Here is a 23,676-nt window from a genome sequence, read left to right as displayed (position 1 = left end):
CGCAAAAGTACCGTTACAATGGCATGATGTTTTGGATTTGGGAATCTTTGCACACCGATCTTCCTGTCTTCGTGGACTGCATGGTGGATGGAGGTGCGGGACCGGGCTCGAGCCTGCGAGCTAGATAGAATCGAGGCCTCTTTTAGTCTACCATCGCATCGTCGTCTTTGTGTGTTATGACAGTCGATGTGTGTTGTCATGTACCACCTAAAAGTGAGTCAATCAACGGTATCGTGACTCTTGCTTGCGCACGTACAACGTTCTGAGCAAGGTACCTATATGACTATATCGCTGGCTCATGCTTTATCGTGACATCGTTACAGTCACCTGGTAGTATTTAATCGCATACACGCCTTAACCTTTTCTCTATATCTTCAGGACATTCTATCCCACTACTACAAGTCACTCACACTCCCAATGGATCCTCCCGAAAGCAACAAGAATCTGCCTGCTGCAGAAACGGTGAAGGTCTGGCGTCTAAAACATCACTGGGAAGGGGGAATAGCATTCGGCTATACAAACTGCAAGGAGATGAGAGAACTTCACCAAAAGCTATTCCCGAAGTTCTACGAAGACGAGAACAAACTCGAGGACGATGACGAGTGGGACCCCATGGAGGTTGAAGATAAACCTAAACCTATGTTCAAATGGAAACGTCGCGACGGGACGGCCCAGGATCTTAAAAAACATTTCCCTGAGTATAAGTGGCCTGATGGAGACTTGTGGGGGACTCTGAGGTGTGAGTTTAGTCAGGAAGAATTGCTTCGGATAGGTGTGCTAAACTTCTTTTCAGTGCTCAAGAAGGTGAGGGAAGTGTACCTTCTATCCAAAGAGGGAGCAGCAGGAGCAGCAGATGCAGTATCGAAAGTGAGGGAAAAAAGTGAGGGAAAGAGGGAGGAGAACGAGAAGCTGGAGGATGACGCTGAGAGTGGTTCTCTACATGAACCTGATCATCTCTACTATGGCATTACTCGCTCTCTGACTCAGACGTCGACTCAGCGCAGTGAATAAGAGTCACTGTACTTACTTAAGATCTTGTAGTATCGAAGGATACCTCAAATCACCCTCGAACCTTTGTATACAACTTCACTCCACTCTGATAGTCCAATAGAGAATCTAGTTATACCAACCATGGAAGAACTCCTCGTCATAACATATCCCGCAACGCTTCCCAAGGAAGGCAACATTCCTGATGAGAAGAAAATTAAGGGCCTCACAAATCTATCAGCCCTTGAGGATTGGGTCAAGAAAGTGATGAAGGACGCGGGTATACCAGGATGGGAAGTTGAAAATATTGGCATGACTACCGTCGGCGCGGCTATCAAAGAGTACAATATCGAGGACGGAGGGCCTCTCGAATTTGTCGCAATTCCAGAGGGTCCAGAATGGTGCTCGGACGGGAATGGGCGATGGGCTACGGCTGGACGTACGTTGAGTTATGCAAAACCACACAAAAACCGTAGACTAACATACTGTTTAGTTATGGCAAGACTAAGTGGTTGCAGGGTCTATAGCGTATACTACGGTATCAAAACGAAAAATTCCGCCACCAGCGTCAAGACCACTACAGGCTACACCAATATATTTCACATCGCTCACATGTTCGATCGGGGGTTGTCGTCACCGCCCTTTTTATTTGCGGCATGCAAACACTATATCGCCCAAAACGAGAAAGAGCTCCAAGAAGCCAAAGACAGTGATGGAGGGGGTGTGCCTCTCCACACGGATCTTGCGAACGGGGATAGCGGAGACGGTAAATGGATTACCACAGGCTGTAAGTCATTGTTGCGAAATCTCAGAAGCATGCCAGGCTAATCACAATCTAGTTCAAGATGCATACCTCCGGTTCCTGGCCGAAAAGAAGACTGGAGACGAGAAGGAGAAATTGAAAATGGAAGTCAAAGCCAGATCTGTCGGGTTGGGCCCCGGATGGCTATCCATCAGAAAGTGGCCACGAATATGGGGGTTTGGAGCGTGATCTCGAGCCTAGACATCTGCCAATGGAGCAACGTCTTCCAGCTCGTGCAAATAGTTGTGCGATGAAATAAAAATACCGAGATCTGTCCCATCAGCTTTACGAACTTGCTGAAGTTTCTGTGACTGTTCAACCCCTGACTCCCGATAGATTGTGTCGTTACATTGCAAGTAAGAGTCATGAAGAAGAGTGTGACATGCCTACTCATCAATGCAAAGTTACTCCCCGTTTAGATATCGTACATTATTGTTATAGTCACCATCGCACCTGGGCAGTCACCACGCTGAAATTTGTCTTGACTCACCTGCTGAATCATATCCATAGATAGTCACTACTATAGACTCATACCTCATGCTGTCATTGTCGCAGTCAGCGTGCGAGCGCTTATATCTTGATGTATCTGCGCTCACAATTCAACACACTCTTCACAACACCATTACTTCGACCAAATCTGTTCGTATACATCCATGGATACCTCGATACCTGACTCGGTTATCGACTTGACGATAGAGCCAGAGCTCTATCTTGTCGTCTTTCCCACGGAGCTTCCTCCAGAGGGAGAATGCGATGAAGAGAACATCGACATCGGCTTCACTAATTCTCCCGCTATAGGGGAACTCATGGAGAGATCGACCAGAGACCCCAACCTACCAAGATGGGAATTTGTGGACCTGAGTCACCTGAGCAAAATCGCCAAGGAGCTGATATTGATCAAGCATAATATCAAAAAAGAAGACTGCGTGAAGGTGAAGGGGTGGGATAAGAAAAACTACGGCTTATGGATCACTCCTGGACGTACGTACAATTCTGAAGTATCATGCAGGAGTGACTGGGCTGATGCAGTGTTTAGTACTCTCCGCACTGGAACTCGCCAAAGTATACACCATACAATACGAATGGAATTCCAGCGAAAAATGCTTTGCAAAGACCGGCCACACAAACAAGCACGCTATTGCGGGCAAGATCAAAGCTGCCGAGCGCCTGGGTTGGAGTTGGAAAATAAATGCGACGGTTATCCTAGTGAAGAACCAGGAAGATCTTAGGAAGCTGCGGCATGAGGATGGGGGGCCTAAGCTGTTTGCGCCATGGGAATACGAGGGTGAGGAAGTCATAGGTTGGATCACAAATGGCGGTAAGTTCTATTTGCAACGTTACAAAGAGTGGCATGAATCGATGCTAAGCATTGATACAGTAAATCGTTCACGCCTCGCATGTCTTGAGCATGAGAGAAAGCGGCGGGAGGCACTGGAATCTTCGCGTCATAATCCTCCAATGTTTCCGTTGCGATAAGTGAAGGTACAGCTCGAGCTCCAGATCTCTACCGATGGACTTGTGATTTCTGGTTTCTACTTCCGGCCGTACGAGTCCAAATGGCATTTTATCTGGCTCTTTCAACTATGTATATCATAGAAATATCTTATCATATGCTTTAACCTCAGGCTCAGATGTGATTCACTGCAGCTAACGGTCACAGCCCGATATATCACTCCTACTCATTCTTCGACTCACCATGTTGGTACGGCGGCTCAAGAGTCATTGGCATGTGCAAGACTTCGTTGTATTCAAGAGTAACCTATACCATCACCAAACCTCGACGCAACGCTTCACTGCACCACACTGCATCTATTAGGTTACCATCACCTAAAACGACGATGCCGCACATCTGTTCAATGTTCTTTCCCGAATATCTTTCCATAGCAGGCGTCATCCTTAGCAACGGAAGGAGTGAGGGCATCACGAACCACGCATTCCTGAAAACACTTGTTGACGAACTCGTCGAAAAATCGGGCTTCCAGGGATTGAAAGCCGAAGACCTACGTAAAGTCACGAGAAAAGCGATTAAAAGGAAGAAAGAGGAATACGAAGACGAAGGCCCAGTAGAGATCCTCGACGAAGAGTGGAAGGCTGATAATAATGGTCGGTGGGCTACTCCTGGATGTGTGTAAAGTGACGCAAACCCAGAATGCACCTAGTGTATTAACGTGTCTAGTGATGAAAGTACTTCGTAGCTGCAGATACTACGAAATAACGTATCGGTTCCAACCTCGCACTGGCATGCCAGACGTTTACAAGACGGGCTACACGAGTAGTTATTCCATCGTCAAAGGAATTGAGCGCATGTTGAAGTTGCCCGGGCGGCCGTATTCGCGATTCGACAAATGCGACGTAAAGCTAGTTGCTAGCAAGCAGGATTTCAAGAAATATCAAGACAGTGATGGTAGATGCGAGCGCCTCTTCAAAAAGGGGGTAGATGGGGAGATAATTGACGACGGATGGATCACGAAAGGCTGTAAGTTATTCTTGGGTTGGTGAAGATTGTGCCGCAGAAGTTGTGCTAAATAACAGTCTAGTGTTTGCCGTATGTAAAGTGGCTGCGGAACTGATTCGCAAAAGAAAGGAGAAGAAGAAAGCACGCAAGTTGAGGCTACATCAAGGCCATTTGGTCAAGTGACTCAGCGGCGGATAGGGGACATCAGTGCGGTGAGCTCGAGTGTGAACTTCTACTAGTATGTACATATCATCTCAGCTGTATCCTTAGCTATGCAGTAGAGAGTGACACTAGACTTAATTCTAATATCTTGTGAAGCTCATCAGCTCTTACCGTGACTCCTTACCATTCGACTCATTGATCATATCACGGCTGGTAGTCACAGCTCAGGCTATGATAGATATATCCATAGTCACAGAGCTACTCATTATTCTGGTGTTGAGAGTCATCATCACATCATCCATCTGCAGTCACCGCGGTGACATTGGTCTTTTGGAACCTAGGTATTTAAACTCCTTCGAAAGGTCTACTGAACTCTTCACAACACCCAATATTTCGCTACCTATCTAGACGAGCTTCTATTCACCCACGATGGCTAGACCTATCTACAAGATAACCTATACGATAGGTTATACGGAGTCCTTTTACCTCCAAGACCGCATCGAAGATCTGGCAAAAACCCCGATCTGCAAAGGATGGGAAGTAGAAGACATTAGCGACAATAAAAGAGAACGGAAGAAGCTAGACCAGAACCCACACGACTTAACTAGATATATCGATAAAGCGTGGGGCTTGACGAAGAAGCGATGGGCCACTCCCGGACGTGAGTATCATTCTGCGCATCAATACAAGGCTTAGTGACATAACAATTCATGCAGTAATGTCAAAACTTGACGGACTCTGGCTATTGATCGACATGCACAACGTCCATAAGATCACCTTTTGGGACATGAGTACCAAAACGTCAAAGGATGGCTACACAAACAGCGACGATCATATCAAAATGGCCAAACTCATCATTAAGAAGCTATCCCCGAAATCATGGACATGCGTTCCATGGCCCGTCAGAGACGAGGAGCATCTGAAGGAACTCCGAGAAGATATCGACGGCGGATATGAACGTCATATTCGAATAGATAGACGCTGGCCCGATGACAACGGCAAGACTGCGTGGCGAAAAAATCCGGATGACAGCAGTGATGATGACGAAGACTATGAAGGTGGGGACGACGGATGGTGTACGACAGAGCGTAAGTGTTATGCAAGTGTCAAGGGAATTAAAGAAGATACTAATAACGTCTATAGTACATCTTGCCTACAAACCGTTTGCGCTTGAAGCTATAAAGGCCTTCAATCCAGATGAGGACGAGGACGAGGATGGGAGGTCTCTGGTATATTAGTTGAAGTTATGAGAGGGTGGCAGAGCAAGGACTAGCTTATAGTGAAGTTGTTTCTAATGCTAGTCTTCTGCATGAACATCCCGGTTACCCATTAGTCTTTGCGCCTAGCCCCAGATTTACTCGTCGTGCGGCCACTACACCTGGGCATCTAGTCATGTGGCACGAAGAGTGGTAACGACATCTTTCTTCATTCTTATCGGAGACACAAGGACTCTGAGCCCTGATGGGAGACGTCCATGCCATTATTGCTGGAGGTGTGCGCGCTCGCGATATAGCCAACCTTGGAAGTCAGAGGCTTCCTAAGAAATGGTAACTGTGGCAAGAGCATTCATCTACTCAACATTTATGCGTAATGAGCAACCAGTCACTTCTTGACTCATTTGCTCTGAGCCACAAGGTGACACTGCGCAGAGTTATAAAGCCAGAAGCCTTGCAGTCTCTCCAATCGTTGTTCCCTCTTACATACCACACGCATATCTAGTACATCATCCTCTTTCTACGCCTCTTTCGAAGCAGCACTCTCACTCGCAGAAATGAGCAAAAAGTACACCGTACACTATCCCGACACAACAGACCCTGATAATAAGCTCGGGAAGTTCTCAATAGGCCATACGAACAATAAAGAAGTTGTCGACGAAATCCCGAATATCTGCGCAAAGCTAGGAGACCAACGCTGGCGTTATTGTACCAACCCCGATCCCAACGGTCCAAGTGAGGCGGACATCAAGGCTGACGGAGGCCTTATATACCATACCAATAAGGTCAAGGTAGACTACAAGAAGTATATAAGGAGGAGGAGGAAACTTGGGTTCCGCAAATACGGCCGCGGAATTCTTAACAACCACGAAGGAAACGACGACGAAGTATGGACCACAAACAACTGTGAGTTGCCCTTGCAGTGTTAAAGATCCGCTCGTTTTACTAATAGTCAACGCAGTATACGCTGCCTGGGTACACAGTATGGAAAGAGCCCACAAAATCCACATGAAAGAAGTGGAAGAAGAAGTAGCGCGAAAGGGTCATTATTGGAACAGAGGGATCAAGGTGCTCTATGAACCGAGCAGGCAGCTTGGTGAGGCAAGCGAAAGTCCAGCAAAGACAGAACTGCCTTAACTAAATCTTCTTTCTACATACCAGAACTTTGAATGACTGCATACGTTATTAATACATCTTCACACCCGACCATAAGGTTGACTCTTTGTGTAACCATCATGACTTCGTATGGAGTCATAACAACACGACTTCGAATGACTGACACCAACATGTATCTAACTTTGGAAGTATGTACTGTTTCTAACCACTGCCCGAATACAACACCCAAACTTCTACAATGACATACCTGACAAGCTATCTCCGACTAAATACTTTCTACGTTTATGAACCTTGACAGCACTTCCCCATCTTCCCATCAAAAGATGACAATCACCACCACCGCGATTTTCCAAGTCATACATCCCCTTGGCATAGACTTTACATCTTCCTCGGAAGTCGCCCATAGCATTGGCAAAGCAACAAAGTACAACTGGCTCATCACACGATACGAATATCCCGACAACGAAGAGGGCAAGACGTTCATCAAATATCTGACAGCGAATCGAGGCAACAATCTGAAAAAGGTCCTGAAGGACTGGCAAAGAAGATTGCTGCAATCAGAAGTGACAAGGGGCGCTGGAGTGCACTAGGGTAGAGAGTGGATGACCCGTAACTATACGTATATTCAGTAGGCTCGATGATGTACTTAGGTTGCTGATGGAAAGGATAGTGTATGTGATCTTCAAAGGGGCCAGGGAGAGTAAGGAGGGTAGCGATGAGTGTTTGAAGCATATGCTGGATGTGTTTATGGGCAAGCAAAAATAAAAGATGGAGGTGATTACACGTAGTGGGGCGAGACATCATGATATCGAATACCTTTTCAGAAAGCCTGAAGTCAGACTATAGCAAAAGACACTGTACTGGGAACAACAAAACTTCAATTTTGGCCGCCCCATATAGACGGAGCGTGGGTATCATGAACTTCCTGAACGCGCTGTAACTCCCTGACAAATACAATTACATCTTAAACGTTGAAAAACATTGCTGATAACAAATCCCGGAGGTCTTCATCGCGTGAAAACCCAACCACTCAGTGACCGTTAAGACCGTCGCTGAATTTCCGCTTTTTAGCCTCGCGCTCACCATCTTGAGGCGGGCGATATTGGTCCAGCTTGCCCTGCAAACGATACGTTTCGCGTTTAATGTTCTCCGCGTTGGCCAAAAGGTCCATCTCAGTAACCGGAGCTTCAATACTAGCCAGCACGCTCCTAACAGTGCTGATATGATTGGCATCCTTCTTATCGTCGCGCCAGCGCGGCGTACCGTCCGCCTCAGCCTTGTATTTCCACTGTCCACCTTCTGTGCGGTAACATTCTATGATACGGCCGTCGAGGCGTTGGTTCAGGGATTTGAGCGTCTCCCATTCGGATGGGGTGACGGAGAGGGTGGCGAAGACCTCGTAGTGGTTCTGGTTGTGCTGCACGAGCAGCTGTAGGGGGGTGGGCATGGCGTCGTAGTCGGGGATGAGGCCGTCTTCGCCGTCTTGCGGGTCTATGAGCGGGAAGTCGCCGAGGCGGAGCTTGAAGTCAATGGTGTTCTCGTGCGGTGGCTTCCACTTGAGGATGTGTCTATCGGTACCGAATTGGTAGGGTGTGGATACGCAGGTGAAGATCAGGCCGTCGTTGCCGTGTCGGAGGTTGGGGAGGATGCTGCTGAACATGTCCTCGAGCTTGTATGCAGGGTAGGTCTTCTTTCCTTTGAGAGCAAACGGCTTCAGGTCGTCTGGTGTAATGTTCTTGCCAAATGTCCTGGTCAAGCCGGCTTCGTACGGCTTGATGACCCATTCATGCAGCCGGCCCAACCGCTTGTCCAGTGTCCTTTGCGTCACATTTGTATTATCCACCGCCAAGCAATCGAAGACATAAAAGTTGAGACGTGGCGCAGGCTCGTTTGGATATTGGTCATGGACCAGCTCGCCGTCCAGAAGGGTTCCGAATAAGAATGGCTCGGCTTCGTTCAGGTGCTGGTAGTGACGTATGCGAAATGGAGGCTGGACGTTGTAGTAGTTGTTCTTCCTGTCGATCAGGAAAGTCACAGGCTCGAAAGCTCCGGTCGGTCCCTCTTGCCAGTGCAGGTAGAGCAGGCAGCGCAAGCCGTCCGTCTTCTCGCACATGTAGTATTCATTGCGTTGGAGCTCGGTGACGTGTTCGCGCGAAAAGGATACGGGTTGCGCGCCGGGAAAGCGCGGATTGTCGCGTTCGAGGAGTTCGGCGACAGATTGCTTGAGTGAATGCGCCTCGTCATTTGGGATCTGGAAGCCTGGAATCTGCGGCGGCGCGTGCGATGGTAGCGTGGCGGCCGGCATATTGGGAAGATACTGGAGGTATTCGAGGCTCCGTAAGAGTTGGGACGTCGAGCGCGATCAATTTCGTATGCGGGAGCGGCTGCAGGAGGGTTGGTTCTCGTCCGCAGTCGCAACAGTAGTTGTACAAGCGATGGATCGACCGGGCGAGCTTACGCGCTAGTGAAGGGTCTGCTTATGTAATCGCTGGCTACGGCTGCCTAGGCACGGCTGTGGCATGGCCCATCATGCTTCTGACCTCGCCTAAGATTCAGGGAAGCCTTGATGTATCCGCACTACAGTTCCCACCATGCCGATTGTCTTTTGTCGCATCAATTCCGTTAAACGTCATTCTACCAGCGTACCGACTGCCCGATATAATCTATTGCAACCATGGTACTACGACCACGCACAACGCCGCGCCTATAAGCCATTACCAAGCATATGACACCAACATAGAAACTGAAAACTCAGAGGCATAAATTCCTTTGCTCTTGCCGAGACTTCTCTCCCTGTTCAACAGAATCATCACCACAATTCTCACATCCAGTTACTGCCAGACTCCATACATACGATGAGCGACTTACCCACTGAGATATGGGCCATGGTTTTCGCATATTCCGACGATACCGAACACCTCTGGCTTGCCTGCCGTCATGTCTCCAGCAATCTGAAGGCTGCCGTCGAAATTTACATCAGCACCATCTTCCTCCCAAATTTCCTCACGGTATCCCTCGAATATCAGAGAAAAAACAAATCGACCATATCCTGCAGTCGCGGTCTTTTCAAAGGATACTCCCCAGACAAAACCCTTGCTTACTTCGATATGAGCCGTAACGACCGGCCATTCATTCAGTACATTGACACGCAGCGAATGTGTCTCTACGTCGACAAACTACAAAGGGGATGGACAAACAAGGGGTTTGAAGTGCTGGCGAAATTGAAAGGGCCAGATCACGACCGTGCGATCTTTGTCAGACTTTTGGATGGCGTCACTGCTAGCCCTGCGGATAGTAACGAGGGAGTTCTCACCTTTGGGCTCGACTTGGAAGATAGGATCTTGTCCTTTGACTGGCGAGAGGTCATGACCAAGAGCTTCATGGATAGTACTGATTGCGGGGGATATCTTATCGACCACCTGGCGTGGCGCGGTCGTGATAACAGGTTTCCCTGGTGGTGTTAGTGGTGGTTTTGGGCTGCTCTTTCGAAAATGAACTTGGGAATATCTGAGGGATGAAAAGGAAGAAACACATCAGATGTGTTGCTAAGGATAGGCTCTACCGCGATTGCACATATCGATCGGAGAGTATTTCAGAGTTGTATAAGAGGTTTTGTTGGCACTGAACACCAATCAAAGGGTATGTGGTCTAATGGTCAAGGCGCCCACTCTTTCGAGGGTGTCGTCGGGCTAATGAGCTCGACGGTTCATGGAGATACGGGTTCGAGTCTCGTCATATCCAGCTACGTTTTGCTACTTGAATCGTTCTTTGTCTGGTCTATTGGAGATGGACTTAGAGATGTCTCGCGAGGGACAACAAAGAACAGTCATGACGGATGCGACAAAGAAGCACTACGAGGACTGTACATCGCGATTCAGGACATCTTCACGGTATTTAATAGGTATTATCCGTGTTGAATGTTAGTCAAAGGGTACATGGTCTAATGGCAAAGGCGCCCACTCTTACGCAAGTGAGAGTGACGCTGGACCTAGCAGGTAACTGTTAGCATCCTAGCGGAGAGGAGATGCGGGTTCGAGTCTCGCTGTATCCACTTACATTTTGCTGCTTGTATTATTTTTGTTTTTATAGTTTTCTGACGACTAGAGACTGCTGTACTTTAGCTATCTTACCAAACAGAACAAAGGGTTACACAGACTACTTTAAGCTCCTGCAGCTATATGTGCTGGGGTGGGCTGAGTTTTATCAGGAGGTAGACGTTGGTGGACGCGACCATACCGAGCTCGCTTTTCACTAGAACGCCAGGCCTCATGTTTGGAAAGAGCGCCTTGGTATCCAAGCTTTCACTCGATTTAACGCCACTTTCTCGTAACATGGAAGGTCTGCGCTTTTTTCGAAAGGGCAGATTGCGTGTTCTAGTACAGGCTTTCAAGTTTTCGAAGAGCGACCCATGCATAACTCCACCGAAACCGCCATGTTGTTGCCAACCCTTTTTCTCTTTCTGGCATTCGTCACCGCTTGTCCACCGCCTCTTAACAACTTCAAATATGTAGCCAATGATACCCACACAACATCACAGATGATCTCAAGTCTACTCCTATCCAGAGACGAATCTTCTTCACTAAGTCGCAGATGGACTGAGATCGTAACTATGGTATGCTCATCCGTACGCTCCAACGCATGACGTCCAACTGACCGTTCAGCTAGACCGGACAACCTCGTACGGTGTGGCCCGACGGACTGGTCCGATACTGTTTCGAAGACGAGAGCGCCCGTAACAACTTCAAGAACGACATCGACGCAGCCTGGAAACTTTGGGTAGACAAGATTGGGGAACCTGGTTGCCCAAGCGGTCACATACTTCAGTTCAGGGAGTACAGAGTCAAGGAAGGCGTGTGGCCATACTGCTACAACAAACGCGAAAAGGATGATGACCCCTGGGTCTGGAACAAGCACGTCAAAGACGACATTGCCGTTATCGCGGAATCTAAAGACACCGAGACGCAGGCTTCTTCGGTCACAGGCTACATACCAAAAGACTGGAGCGACGAGCAAGGTCGGCACGGCATCCATCTCGGTCTCGCCTTCAAGCAAAAGTATCCACTCGATTACTGGATCACAACTGTGGCCCACGAACTAGGCCACCTATTCGGATTCTGGCACGAGCACCAGCGCGAAGACCGCAGCGACTACGTTCACTTCGACTGCTCCAAACTGCGGGGTTATGCGGCTGCGAAAGCGAAAGTTGATGCGGCGAAAGAACATACCATGGAACAAGTCTGCGCCGACTACCGTCTAGCTCTCCAATACGACTTCCCCGCTGTCCAAGACTACGACACCATTGACCATATCGCGCCTCTCCGCGAGGGAGGGATTGAGTTACCATTGTACATCAACAGTGACATAGAGTTTGACGATGAGTCTATCATGTTGTATACCTCTTCGGAGTTCGCCAACGATGGCGCGAATACAGACGACGTCCTACAAGTCCCATTAACCTTCTGGAAACACCGCGGTATAGGTTTCGATCCACCAAACCCAATCACAAAAGAAGACCTAGAAATCATCGACGTGCGATGGAAAGTCAGTGACGGAGATGCAGACGGCGTTCGTCATCTCTATCCCTACGTGGATTCGGACGAAGAAATGGAGAAGAGAAAGAGAGATCAGCCTGGCCGCCGTACCTGGATAGAGTGGACGTCTGAGGTTAATAGCATGGTATAACTGATCTGATACCAAGGTAGAAGTATTATGTATTACAAACATATGTAAACGGCGATACGTTCGTTCGGTCAACGAACAGCGCCGTATCCGTGAGATAGAGGAAGAGCAAGATCTTGAGTGGGGTATATAGCGAACCAAATGAATCCAACCGGCCCAGTACGTCGCCGCGCAAGATCGTCCAGTCCATCGTCGTGTGCCGTTAACGCCAGAGATCCAAGATCCAAGATCCAAAAAAGGCGCGTAGTCCTACATATCGTACATAATGTTACAGCGTATTACAACAAGCTTACGAGCCAGAGGGGGCTCGTAACTGGATCCAAAAAAGAACGCCTCGCTGGAAAGAATGGTCCCGGATCCCGTAGTAGTAGTGGTGGTGTTGTTACATATATTACAAATGACATGTTCTCGTAAAACACGTCTCAGTCGCGTCGGTCGGTGAGGTCAACGCGTGCAGCTCCTCTCTTCGTCGCACATCTAGAAGAAGCCCTTGCTCTTTCCAGATCCAAGTTTCGGACTCATCGGTCCAAAGAGCTTCATATCGGTATTCATCTTCTTAACAAACACCAGATATGCCTCTAGCGCCTCATCTTGCGTCTTGAACGTCTTATCCCGATTCATCCACATTTTCAGGTATTTGTCCGCACCAACATCTTTCAGCGCTGCGTACCAGCCGCCAGAAGAGCGCTGGCGCAGCGATATCGCTAGGTTCTTGCCTTTGAGACCCGTCACGTTTGACGCTTCGCGGAGGCAGGCGGCGCGTAAATCGCTGTATTCGTCGTCTTCGAGAGATGAGGATGAGGACGTTCGCTCCATCTTTGGTCGCGACGAGGAGGTGCGAGCATCGAGCTTAGGGCGCGAGGGTTCTTTAGGTTTGGGCGCAGGTTTCGATTCGGTCTTCTTGCGTGACGGGGTAGAAATCTTGGGTTCTGGGGCTTTCTTTGGTGGCGCGGCGGCTTTGGGTGTTGGGGGAGTTTTCGGTCGCGAACTTGACTTCTTCTCCGATTTGGACGACTTCTCGGCCTTTTCAGATTTCGACTTTTCTGACTTTTCGGCCTTTGAAGACTTCTCGGGCTTTGAGGCTGAAGGTGTGCTGGTTTTTGACGGCGCGGAGGGTTTCGATGCGGTAGCTGTCTTGGAGGACTTCGACTTCGATGGCGTTGGCGGTGTGGGCTTTTCTGGTGGCGATGTTCTCGCCTTGAACGAATCGAAAGGACTTGGCCATGCGCCTATGGCTTTGGGTGTTTCTTCGACCACTGGCGCATCTTTCTTTGACCTGGAGGCTTTCGCGGGCGTCTTTGGTTCTGGGGCCGCCTTAGTCGCAGCAGAAGCCTTGAGTGGCGCGCCTCTCCTTCCCGTCGCGACCGGAGGCGGAGGAGCAGCGTCAGGAACCGCAGCCTCTCCAAAAAGCTGCCGTGCTCTATCCTTCACACTGGGAAACATCGCGTGTCCGGATCTGGGGTGGTATAACTCGGGCCGACTATACTGCTGATAGAATACAAAGTGCTAAACGCGCGATTACGATTAAGAGGTACTACAAATACACAATGACAGCGCGCGTCAAGACTATGCGAAAGGGGAGAAGTAAACAAGATGCGTAAAGAGATGGAAACATTACTGGGGACCTCGGGATGGGGATACGGATTATTCTGGTGCCTAGTTGTGCAACCATGACACGCCCCCATGCCGCATCGGCCAGCATGCGAACAGGCGTTCACATCCAAATTCTGCGTAAATGAGCTAGCGGCCGCTTCTAGAACGCCTGAGAGCATCTCGGAATGCGGGTGGCAAGCGGGTCCCGCGGTTGTTGTTTTGAACGTTATCGATTGAGCATGCTGGACGCGACTCCTGCCATGCGCGCCCAACGTGACCTCAGCATTGTGTCTCGACTTGATCAGCTTGGAAGCCCGTCTGACAACTGAAAACAAAATCGTTTCATGGTGAAATGGTGTACATTGCGATGACCGTTAGGGGCAGTAACGTTACGAGCCACAGTGGCCCCTTTTCCGGAGAACCGGGCTGTGCGGGAAATTGGAACGGGGACGAAGGACGGCGCGGCAAACACCTTCCGGATGAGAACAATGGCCACAAACACCGCGCAAATGGTGTTGGAGGAAACAGTTGCATCGCTGTCTGACGTTCGTGATGGAGATGAGATGAGTTGCGATAAGGTGAGTTATCTTGGGCTGCATTGTGCATGCTGCACGTCAGTCAACGTGCAGCGAAACGGGTTCGGGATGTGGTATAGCGGGCTCCACCCCTTTAGCGCACCCTATTTTGAGCCACGTCTCTCATCTCATCCCAGATACCCCATATCTGTCCTTCGCTTACCCAGCCGTTCGCGCTCACTAGGGATGCCTTGACATCCTGCTGAACCAGTCACTTGGGTTCTCAAACTCTGGAATTCCTGTAGCACAATGATAGCTCCAAGGTTGTCTATTGTTTGTCTGTGATTATTCCAACGCTTCCATGACACCCGGATCACTCGCGGCTCCCCGTGAACCTTACCAGTCCCAACCATTCTGCTTTTCAGCCGTTACTATGGCGTCCCCTCAAGAATCCATCGGTATGGCTCTCCCCAGGTACTGGCCAACGACCCGATCAGCACCTCCAATAGACCGAAGCGAGAAAACCGTACGTAAAACACATAAAAAGGCTAGGCATATGGCCCAACAATTTCCTGTGTTTTGGCCCAAACCTTGTCCTGGGCGCCGCTCGCCCTCAATCTCGCCAGCGGCTTCTCATTCAGCGTCGTCTCACAAGTATGCCATATCAGGAACAAGCCTCCGTCTTTCTGTCCTACTGTGTTCTTCCCTTTCACAACACCTTCCCTCAACGGCACACCCTTCCCTCCAAAAGCTGCACTGGTAATCTGGTACAAATACCTCTCACCGGCCTCCTCTTCTCTATACGTCATTATCCTGATAACCGGATCCATGAACATCCAAGCCGCCCACGAGCCCCAAGACCCTTCCTTGAATCCGCGGAACAGATTTCCCGTCCGCACACTCCCTGGAGCCGCGTGTATGAAGACGATATTCTTGTTCTCTGGCATTGCCGCGAGGCGTTCGAGTGATAGCGTGGCCATGTTGATCATGTGTATCATTGTAGTCATGCCTCCGAAGGCGCCTGGCGCTTCGAGTAGTAAATCATCTGGTTTGAAGAACCAGTCAGTCTCCATTCCGCCCGCACGTACGCTTATTACGCGTGCGCGATCCGAAGCGCGGAGGAGGGGAAGGAGGTTTTGTGTGAAGCAGAATCGCGCGTAAAACTCTAGTACTTGGCTAATGTCTAGGCCTTCGGATGTAGCTGGGCATGTAAGTTTTTGATGAAGCGCAGTTTGACAGAATTAAGGTAGAAATGGACTTACTCTCTCGTCCGAAAAATGGTACGTATCCGGTTGTCAAGAAGAGCAGATCGATGCTGGTTTCGAGCTTCTTGATGTAGTCGCATATCCGCTTTACTTCAGACAGCAGCGTGACCTGGCCTTCTACCCATATGATACTCGCATTCGGGTTCGCCGTGTGCAGCTCTTCGATGAAAGGTTGGAACGCCGCCTTGCTCTCTTTTCTTCCGACGACGTAGGCTTTGAAGTTTGTTCCAAGTTTCGCTACCGCTCTCAGCGTGATCTTTCCTATTCCTGACGTCCCGCCGACAAACACCGCGATACGGGGTGCTGTCTTTTCGTCGATTTGCGCATTACTTTCCTTGATCTTGGTAAGGTGCACCATGTTGCCGTCTGCGATGGTTGTTTGTGAGGACCGTGGATCTGGATTGCGTGGGTAAATCTGGTGGATGCGCACTGTGCAAGGGTTGAGAGTACTTGAATACGCAGGCGCAGTTACCTGGCTGCGCCTCATGGACGAAATGCGCACGGCAACAACGACCGGATGTTTTCGAAAACCCCCGCGCAGCATTTTGTGGCAGTGACTGCATATGCGCCAAGTGTTTGTGATACCTTCCGAGGTCATTTGTGGTCGACAGCTTCTCAAAATCATTCGATTTCGCCGCCATCTGCTGCATTTCACAACATATCCAAATACGAGCGCTAGGTAACATGAAAGGACGTTACGTGAAATGCTAATCTGATTGTATAAAAATGCACGTTTCCTGTCATGCTCCTATACCTATAACGCCTGCAGACTCTTGTCCATCTAGATTCACGCCTGCGCGCTGACAGGCTTGATGCCCACCTCAGTCATCTTCGTCTTCTCCACTTCCTCCACCGGGCTATCCGCCCTCTCTACAACATCAGTCAGACCCATGTACTTCAAGCTCGCCGACCAACCGAGGTCATCGCCAAAGTAATTCTTCATGACCTCAACACCATACTTGATGCCGTTCTTCGGGTCGTATGTCAGACATTGCTTGCCAACTGCTAGACCAATGACTGCATCCCATGCTGGCAGCTCTGTTTGGGTGTACTGCTCGGTTGAAGGAGCAAGTTCTGAGTTTAGGATGGCGGAGTAGATGTTTTGTGCAGCGGCTTGACCCATGACTGTCGCGCTGCCGGCGCGCTTGATACCGGTCCAGGCGATTACATCGCCGACGCCGAAGTGCGATGATGCGTTTGGAATATTGTCCTTAAACATCAGAGATTGGTGGACCATGATCTCCTTGTCCTCGTTCAAGCACTCAGTAGGCAAGACGCCAGTGGTCGGTGTGCCCTTCTTTGTCGAGTCAATGACGAAGTCGGCCGTGATTGTGTCATTGTTTGCGAGTGTGACAGTGAACTGACCATTCGGTTGTTCCGTGATGGATGCGCGGCTACCCAAGACCAGCTTGACGCCTTCTTCTTCGAGCAGGATCTTTGCACGCTCCTTAACGTCTGCTGGTAGTGGCTCTGACGACAGTACTTCACTCCGTGAGTGCACGAGTGTGACATCGATCTCAGGGTAGTAGCTCTTGATCTCAGCAGCGAATTCGACACCGACAGCACCAGCGCCAATGACTACAACTTTTCTTCCTTCACACTGCGATGGGTCGCCACCAGTGATCTTCTCGATGAAAGCCTTTGAATCTCTCTGGTACTCTTCGAAGCTTCCGGATTTTGGCACAGCAGGGAACGGTCGCTTCAGGCCAGTCGCCATGACTAGGTAGTCGTATGATTGGTGTTGCGTCTTGCCATTGCGATCGCACCACTCTGCAACCTTGGCTTCAGGGTTGATGTTCTTCACACTTCCATGCTTGAAGTGCAGATTTGGGTGCTTCAGCTCATTTAGGTGGCTATATCTCTTCCACATATGGGTGGTGTACTTTGGTGTAACATGGGCGAGCGGTGCGCCAACCGAGTGGACTGCAAGACACAAGCATTAGCTAAACTTCCTCTAACGCAGGGTGACAAGGTGGGGCAGTGAAGATGCTGAGCCTCGGCTAGTGGGGTAGAATGACGCACAATAACCATCGCGCTCATCGATGACAGTAATTTCAACCCCTCTGTTACTCCGTGCACCCTTGAAGTCGGGACCTGGGTAGACACTCTGTCGGGCCTTCCCTTGTGAGAGTTCCAGGAGGTTGACGACAGTAGAGATGCCTCCATACGCGCAGCCGACAACGAGTACGCGGTTGGGATTTGATAGGCTGAGGTTGCCCAGTGTGTCCGTAACGCCTTGGAGCCTCATTGTGAATATTTGATCTGATAAAGGAGGGGTCGTGGGGGTGTAGGAGTGTTGGCAGGGCGGGATGGGAGGAAGATGATCTGATTAGATTAGAAGTGCAGGTGGCAGAACGCCCACTTCTATATGCCGCCAGCGCACCAAACATACACCACACCGACATCGGAAATCAGCTAACTATCGTCGCACCAGCAACTAAGCTATTCGCAAGTACACGAGCGATCCACCATCGTGGCGGATGTGGTGGTCGGTTTGCGATTGGTGGATGGCAGAGCATCTTATCAGATCCGAGCATTATCCGGTGCAAATTTTATCTGATGCCCCACTCTAACTGCATCTGCCCATCCTTCGTGTCTTGCCAAGGTGGGCAGTCAAGGACCTGACTACTCAACGGTATTCAATGACAGCCTGGTGTCGGTTACAGCTACCGGAAAGTCGCGTGTTTGACCGCTTCTCGACTATATCCCCACATAAGGCCTCCGCTGGTGGGCACATGTGGGCGGAGACCAAGGCCGCTGGTGACAGTCACGGTTCACAACGTTACAATGAGTTCGTATCAACGAAGAATGGAGTACGCGTTTGACCCAGATCAGAGCCTACTCTTGGCTCAGGTTGCCCAGGTGGTCATTGTATGCCACTATAGTATACGATCTGATTGCGATGGCTTTGCTGCATAAGGTCGTATTACGGATGCCCGCGGGCACGATCGTTCGCGGCACGTACCAATTAGATCAAGTTAAGCGGAGAAAAAGTCTATATTCAATCTTCGTCTTCATCGTCAGATCTATTAACATCAAACCCAAGTAGCTCATCGCCTTCTCCCTCTTCATCCTCACCCCTAACCTCTAAATCACGTATCTGTCATTCGCCCTTGAACCCATCTACAAGCACAACGGGACCCTTGTACTGCTTGCGTCCTCGAATAGCATAATCGATACCACTCAGAACAGCCACACCAACAAACATAACAACAGCCCAGTTGAAGTACGCCAAAGGTACAGGCGTAGACTCAGGCCAGAAGCACCAGAAGAAGGCGTGGGAAGAGTAGAGAACGCCGCCGATGTTGATGGGTACGCCCCATTTGCCGAGGGACCAGCGGCAGTTGGGGAGGAGTTCGGGGTGGCGGATGCGGCGGTAGAGGACGGCGCCGATGGAGAACATGTATGTTATCATGAGAGCTACGACGTTCAGGGAGATGACTGTAGTGCGTTAGCTGATATTGTACAAATGTGCGGATGGAAAGGAAGAAACATACTAGCGTTGAAAGCAGTATCCGAGCCGATGTTAATCAAACTCAGCGCAACGGTGATAAGACAAGTCACCGTCACAGCATTTTTCGGAATTTCCAACTTTGGATCGACATGGCCGATCCAGTTGCTGAAGGGAAGACCCTTGTCTCTAGCGAACGCCCAGGTCTGGCGCGAAGTCGATAAGTTGAAGGTCAATGTGCCGGCGAAGATGAGTACAGTGGGGATGGCGTTTAGGGCTACGACACCACCGGAGTTGACGGCTTGGGCAAATACCCACATATGCGGGTAGTCCTCAGCGAGTGCGGCGTCGACGTCAGTGATCATGAACATGTAGCTGATTAGGAAGACTATTCCGAGAGAGCCGTTCATGAGGTACGCGCCAATCATGGCGCGGGGGACGGTTTTGCCGGCATCTTTGATCTCCTCGGCCATGTGGGCTGCGGAGTCGGAGCCTGTGATCGGGAGTTAGCTTATGTTCCAACGACGAAGCTTGGTAGAGATATAGACTTACAGATACAGGCGTAGATGGCTGACACTTGACCCACCATAAGAGCCAAACCAGTTGAACTCCAGTTTCCGCCGTTCTTGAACTGGGTGAAAGTCACTTCAGCAGTAGCCCGTGGCGACAGAACCCAGAAGACGATGATGATGGCCAAGAAACCGAATACGTGAACGACCAACATGACGTTCTGGAAAATAGGCATAGCCTTTGAGCCCCAGATATTCAGGACCCAGACCAAGAAGGTCACGGCAATGACCATGAGCGTTCCGTGCCAGCTGGTGGGCTCGTATTCTGGGTACATGACGATGACGGAAGCTTGGATTAGGGTGCCGACGAGGAAAGGTCCGGAAGCTGTACCGGCTTGCCATGATAGTGTTGACATCCAGCCGATGAAGTAGCTGAATGGCTTCTGGACGCTTGGAGGCGAGAATTCGGAAACCCAGTGGTACTGGCCACCAGCGGTCGGTGCCATCGATGCCATCTCTGCTAGCGACAGCATAACAGTGCTGAAGCCGAACCATGTCCAGACGAAACTCCAGATAAGACCTGCTGGACCTCCATCGAGGAGGCCTTGGTATGTTGCACTACGACGCTGTCAGTTCCTATCCCCCATCCATCATATCGAGGTTACCTACGTCAAAAGCACTTCCCAGGTCCCCTGCAAGATAACGGTGAACGCCAACGCAGACAACGGCCGATAATTCCTTTTCAGCTCTTGCACCTTGCCCATGCGCTCCATATCCGCGCGATCAGCCCTCGTGAAACCCCTCAGAGACTGGTGATACTCCTGACTCTCATCCCCATCCAACGACCGCGACGCATTCGCGCGCGACTCCAACGTCGCCTGCTTATCCATACTGCCAAGCGGCTGAGCCTCGTAAGCAGCCATAACCAGATGCGCGCCTTAAGATATGCAGGAACGCAGCGCCTCAATAAAAATGAGACCCAAGAAACAGGAACAGCAAACGCAAACGAACAAGCGAAAACGGTGCGATGGTAAGTAAGAAGAAGGGATTGCCCACACGGACACACGAAATGGCGTGCACATGCATGCTGGCGAGATGGGCTCGTCCAGCCGCTGCGAAATGCCTTGTCTGCCGCTTCCACGAAGAAGTGGGGTGCACTAGACCCAAACCCCCTTCACATACCCGGCATCTCTTCTTCTTGAGCGGAGCCAGGGTCCAATGGTGCAGATACGCTCCGGTGCACATGTCAACCAACAAGATCGTCGCGGTACACAGTGCGTGGCCCTCCGACTTGCCATGAATGGTTTGACGTCCTGTCCGCCCAAATGCCACCATCCCTGCCGCTAGCGCGACACCACGCGGCCCGCTTCCTTATATGGGGGTTTGCTGCGGCTGGGCCGTAGGCTATCGCTGCAGGAGTCGTACATTGATTACATGTAGTTGCATCTGCCGCAGGCTTGTGTAGGAAAAGATAATCCGCCGAGATGACACGTTCGTGAGAGGTGGAATGGTCTCTCTAGGGGAAGCGGAAGAATTCGTTCTGGACCTTCTCCAGCCTTACGAGGTTGAAGGGAGCCAGGGTGAACATCAGATTAGCGAATGTTGATCATGGTATGATTCGTAATTCATGGTATGATTTGTAGCGTTCTGTAACCGTATCGCTGTTCGAACGGATATTACCTAGGAAATCTCAAATCAGTCATGCTGGTAGCCGAGCTCATCAAACCCGAGGGAACGGTAAACTTTCACAAGAATTTCTTGTCCCACCGTTCAGTAAACCGCTTTCTTCGCGCTAGCTACCTGAGTGTCATTTCAACGTATGGCAGCATGCGGCTGTCATTCCGCCGGGCGCCGAGCCTTGTTGGCGTCAGCCACTGTAGCACATACAAGGACGAAGAGACCCTTATGCGTTAGGAGTACTTGGTCATGGCTCGCTTAGCATCAGACGCCATCTTCAACAAGATCTCCCGTGAACCCGTGTACATGGGTCGGATTCGGTCCTGATCAATAAGCGATGAGCGTGAGGGAGGACGACGTGAAGGGAGTGACATGGGCGGTATAACGTCCGCGCGAGCTCTCATTGGGCTGGCTGTGTGCAAACCACAGGCGGTATAGGTACATGTCAGACGCAGGAGCAGCGGTACAGAACCCAAAGGGTCGCCCTCTGACAACTGCCGTGGAATCTGTCTGCCTGTCATCTTATGGCCGCCACTCTGTTGTACCTTTGTTCTTCAATTTTTCCCTTGATGCTCGATGGCTGGAGAGGTGATTCCTCCGCCGTATGTTATATCTGCGGATGACAAGCGCGGGCTCATTGTCGTGACCGGTGCAGCTGTCTTGGCCTTTGTCTGGTCATGTTTTCTGATACGGGTTTGGTTGCGCCTGCAATCGAGAGAGTGGCGATCTGATGGTAAGTGCCCTAGAGTCGGTCGGTACTCAGAGTTGAGACATTGTGCTGATGGCGTGTGTGCAGATTGGTGGCTCGCAATAGCGACATTGCTCGACACGGTACAATCAGGAATCATATTCCATCTCGTCAACCTAGGCCTAGGGGCCTCACAGGTCGGAGTACCGTTGTCGCAACTCCAGCAACTTGGTAATGTACGTAGTGTTTAGGTTTTGGCGATCCAGCGACCCTCTGGATCCGCGCGTGGGTGTCGGCTCCTTGCTTCCTTCTGGCGTTCGCGCAGGCCCGCAGGGCAGCCGCGACCGAGTGAACCGCCGAACATCTGGGGAAACCGCGTCTAACAAACAACAGGAAGGTTTCGCGTCGCAGATCATTTATATCTTTGTTATACTCGCCTCGAAACTATCGGTACTTTCTCTGTACCTACGGCTATCGCCAGGCGGATCTCATCGCATAGCATCATGGTCACTCGTGGCACTGTCCTGTCTATGGGCACTGGTATCCGTCATCCTGATTGCTATACCATGCAATCCTGCGCAAACATATATAGACGCGGGAAACTGTACGAACAGGGTAAGTCGACTATCCTAGGCGACTAGGCGCATTCTCTTCCTCGATGAAATACATCCACATACTAACGCACCACCACAGTGGCCAAAATGGCTCAGCATAGGCACCTTCGACATCCTAACTGAACTCCTAATGTTCCTCGCCGCAGTCCACCTCATCTATTCCCTGCAGATGCGCCTTCTCGCCAAACTCCTCGTAATCTTGGCCTTCAGCGCGCGCCTCCCCGTCATCGCAATCGCCGGCATACGCCTCTACTACCTGGACTTACGACTTCGCGGGTCAAACTTCACTTTCGACTATGTCATCGCTACGCAATGGCAGATGGGGTATGCGATCATGTCGAGTACGATAACGGGTATGGGTCCGTTCTTGAAGCCGTTTGATAAGGAGTACGTGAGTAGTACGTATAAGCAGTATGGAGAGGGACATAGTGGGAGTGGGAGTGGGGGGAGGTCGAGGATGGAAAGTGCGTTGACGACGCGTTCGAGTGGGATGTTACCGCCTTCGAGGAGACAGATGATGGGTCACCACCACCATCATCATGGCCATCATAGGCGGTCGGCGGATAACATCTCGGAATCGTATCTCATGGATACGTTGCCCAGTCGGCGGGCGAGCAAGCAGTCCCTTGGAGATCAAGACGGCTCCCATGGTCTTGAATTGATGCAATCCAGTAGTCCGACAAGAGCGTCGCCGCCGGGGCATACTCACGGGTTTATGACGGCGGATGAGCATTTTCGTCCTACGCATATGTATCGTGGGCATGAAGCGGAAGTTTGGGTTGGAGAGAGGAGTTTGAGCATTACAAGGGAGGAGTTGGATAAGGCTGCGGAGTCTGGGGGGAGTGGTTCCAAGTCTGGGACTAGGCTGGTTATTGGGAAAAAGAAAGAGTTCAAGATCGAGGTTGATCGTGCGAGCCGTCTTGTGTAGGCTCTGTGCTGCATTGTTTGG

General features: G+C 50.4%; 11 protein-coding genes and 2 non-coding genes across 13 annotated transcripts; 8 read left to right on the top strand and 5 right to left on the bottom strand.

Moving 5' to 3' along the window:
• Window positions 1–176: 176 nt before the first annotated feature.
• J4E87_003209 (uncharacterized protein) lies at window positions 177–3,921 on the top strand (the record flags this gene model as incomplete). Its single annotated transcript, XM_049374839.1, has 9 exons — window positions 177–182; window positions 379–928; window positions 1,121–1,426; window positions 1,481–1,774; window positions 1,827–1,917; window positions 2,126–2,145; window positions 2,588–2,770; window positions 2,826–3,107; window positions 3,674–3,921. The coding sequence occupies 9 exons, from the start codon at window positions 177–179 to the stop codon at window positions 3,919–3,921; spliced, it is 1,980 nt and encodes a 659-aa protein (XP_049235830.1).
• A 109-nt stretch (window positions 3,922–4,030) lies between these two features.
• On the top strand, window positions 4,031–4,427 carry J4E87_003208 (uncharacterized protein; the record flags this gene model as incomplete). Its single annotated transcript, XM_049374838.1, has 2 exons — window positions 4,031–4,265; window positions 4,327–4,427. The coding sequence occupies 2 exons, from the start codon at window positions 4,031–4,033 to the stop codon at window positions 4,425–4,427; spliced, it is 336 nt and encodes a 111-aa protein (XP_049235829.1).
• A 408-nt stretch (window positions 4,428–4,835) lies between these two features.
• Window positions 4,836–5,644, top strand: J4E87_003207 (uncharacterized protein; the record flags this gene model as incomplete). Its single annotated transcript, XM_049374837.1, has 3 exons — window positions 4,836–5,067; window positions 5,123–5,494; window positions 5,550–5,644. 3 exons carry the CDS (start codon window positions 4,836–4,838, stop codon window positions 5,642–5,644), a joined length of 699 nt encoding a protein of 232 aa, XP_049235828.1.
• Window positions 5,645–6,855: 1,211 nt separating this feature from the next.
• Window positions 6,856–7,326, top strand: J4E87_003206 (uncharacterized protein; the record flags this gene model as incomplete). Its single annotated transcript, XM_049374836.1, has 2 exons — window positions 6,856–6,863; window positions 7,143–7,326. 2 exons carry the CDS (start codon window positions 6,856–6,858, stop codon window positions 7,324–7,326), a joined length of 192 nt encoding a protein of 63 aa, XP_049235827.1.
• Window positions 7,327–7,766: 440 nt separating this feature from the next.
• On the bottom strand, window positions 7,767–9,041 carry J4E87_003205 (uncharacterized protein; the record flags this gene model as incomplete). Its single annotated transcript, XM_049374835.1, has 1 exon — window positions 7,767–9,041. One exon carries the CDS (start codon window positions 9,039–9,041, stop codon window positions 7,767–7,769), a length of 1,275 nt encoding a protein of 424 aa, XP_049235826.1.
• A 1,332-nt stretch (window positions 9,042–10,373) lies between these two features.
• Window positions 10,374–10,477, top strand: J4E87_003204. The gene has a single exon. It is a non-coding gene; the product is annotated as a tRNA-Glu (tRNA).
• Window positions 10,478–10,665: 188 nt separating this feature from the next.
• On the top strand, window positions 10,666–10,787 carry J4E87_003203. Its single transcript has one exon. It is a non-coding gene; the product is annotated as a tRNA-Lys (tRNA).
• Window positions 10,788–11,273: 486 nt separating this feature from the next.
• J4E87_003202 (uncharacterized protein) lies at window positions 11,274–12,418 on the top strand (the record flags this gene model as incomplete). The annotated part of the gene is made up of 2 exons (XM_049374834.1): window positions 11,274–11,348; window positions 11,402–12,418. 2 exons carry the CDS (start codon window positions 11,274–11,276, stop codon window positions 12,416–12,418), a joined length of 1,092 nt encoding a protein of 363 aa, XP_049235825.1.
• A 474-nt stretch (window positions 12,419–12,892) lies between these two features.
• J4E87_003201 (uncharacterized protein) lies at window positions 12,893–13,858 on the bottom strand (the record flags this gene model as incomplete). The annotated part of the gene is made up of 1 exon (XM_049374833.1): window positions 12,893–13,858. One exon carries the CDS (start codon window positions 13,856–13,858, stop codon window positions 12,893–12,895), a length of 966 nt encoding a protein of 321 aa, XP_049235824.1.
• A 1,213-nt stretch (window positions 13,859–15,071) lies between these two features.
• Window positions 15,072–16,146, bottom strand: J4E87_003200 (uncharacterized protein; the record flags this gene model as incomplete). Its single annotated transcript, XM_049374832.1, has 2 exons — window positions 15,072–15,724; window positions 15,786–16,146. The coding sequence occupies 2 exons, from the start codon at window positions 16,144–16,146 to the stop codon at window positions 15,072–15,074; spliced, it is 1,014 nt and encodes a 337-aa protein (XP_049235823.1).
• A 429-nt stretch (window positions 16,147–16,575) lies between these two features.
• J4E87_003199 (uncharacterized protein) lies at window positions 16,576–18,036 on the bottom strand (the record flags this gene model as incomplete). Its single annotated transcript, XM_049374831.1, has 2 exons — window positions 16,576–17,711; window positions 17,811–18,036. The coding sequence occupies 2 exons, from the start codon at window positions 18,034–18,036 to the stop codon at window positions 16,576–16,578; spliced, it is 1,362 nt and encodes a 453-aa protein (XP_049235822.1).
• An 855-nt stretch (window positions 18,037–18,891) lies between these two features.
• J4E87_003198 (uncharacterized protein) lies at window positions 18,892–20,671 on the bottom strand (the record flags this gene model as incomplete). Its single annotated transcript, XM_049374830.1, has 4 exons — window positions 18,892–19,229; window positions 19,286–19,732; window positions 19,792–20,366; window positions 20,418–20,671. The coding sequence occupies 4 exons, from the start codon at window positions 20,669–20,671 to the stop codon at window positions 18,892–18,894; spliced, it is 1,614 nt and encodes a 537-aa protein (XP_049235821.1).
• Window positions 20,672–22,616: 1,945 nt separating this feature from the next.
• On the top strand, window positions 22,617–23,655 carry J4E87_003197 (uncharacterized protein; the record flags this gene model as incomplete). The annotated part of the gene is made up of 2 exons (XM_049374829.1): window positions 22,617–22,659; window positions 22,829–23,655. 2 exons carry the CDS (start codon window positions 22,617–22,619, stop codon window positions 23,653–23,655), a joined length of 870 nt encoding a protein of 289 aa, XP_049235820.1.
• Window positions 23,656–23,676: the final 21 nt, after the last annotated feature.

This window comes from Alternaria ethzedia (genome assembly GCF_023757985.1).
Source record: "Alternaria ethzedia strain BMP 0044 chromosome Unknown scaffold_5, whole genome shotgun sequence".
Taxonomy (NCBI): domain Eukaryota; kingdom Fungi; phylum Ascomycota; class Dothideomycetes; order Pleosporales; family Pleosporaceae; genus Alternaria; species Alternaria ethzedia.
Note: the sequence above shows the minus strand (reverse complement) of the source record. Positions and strands in the feature narration are given on the sequence as shown.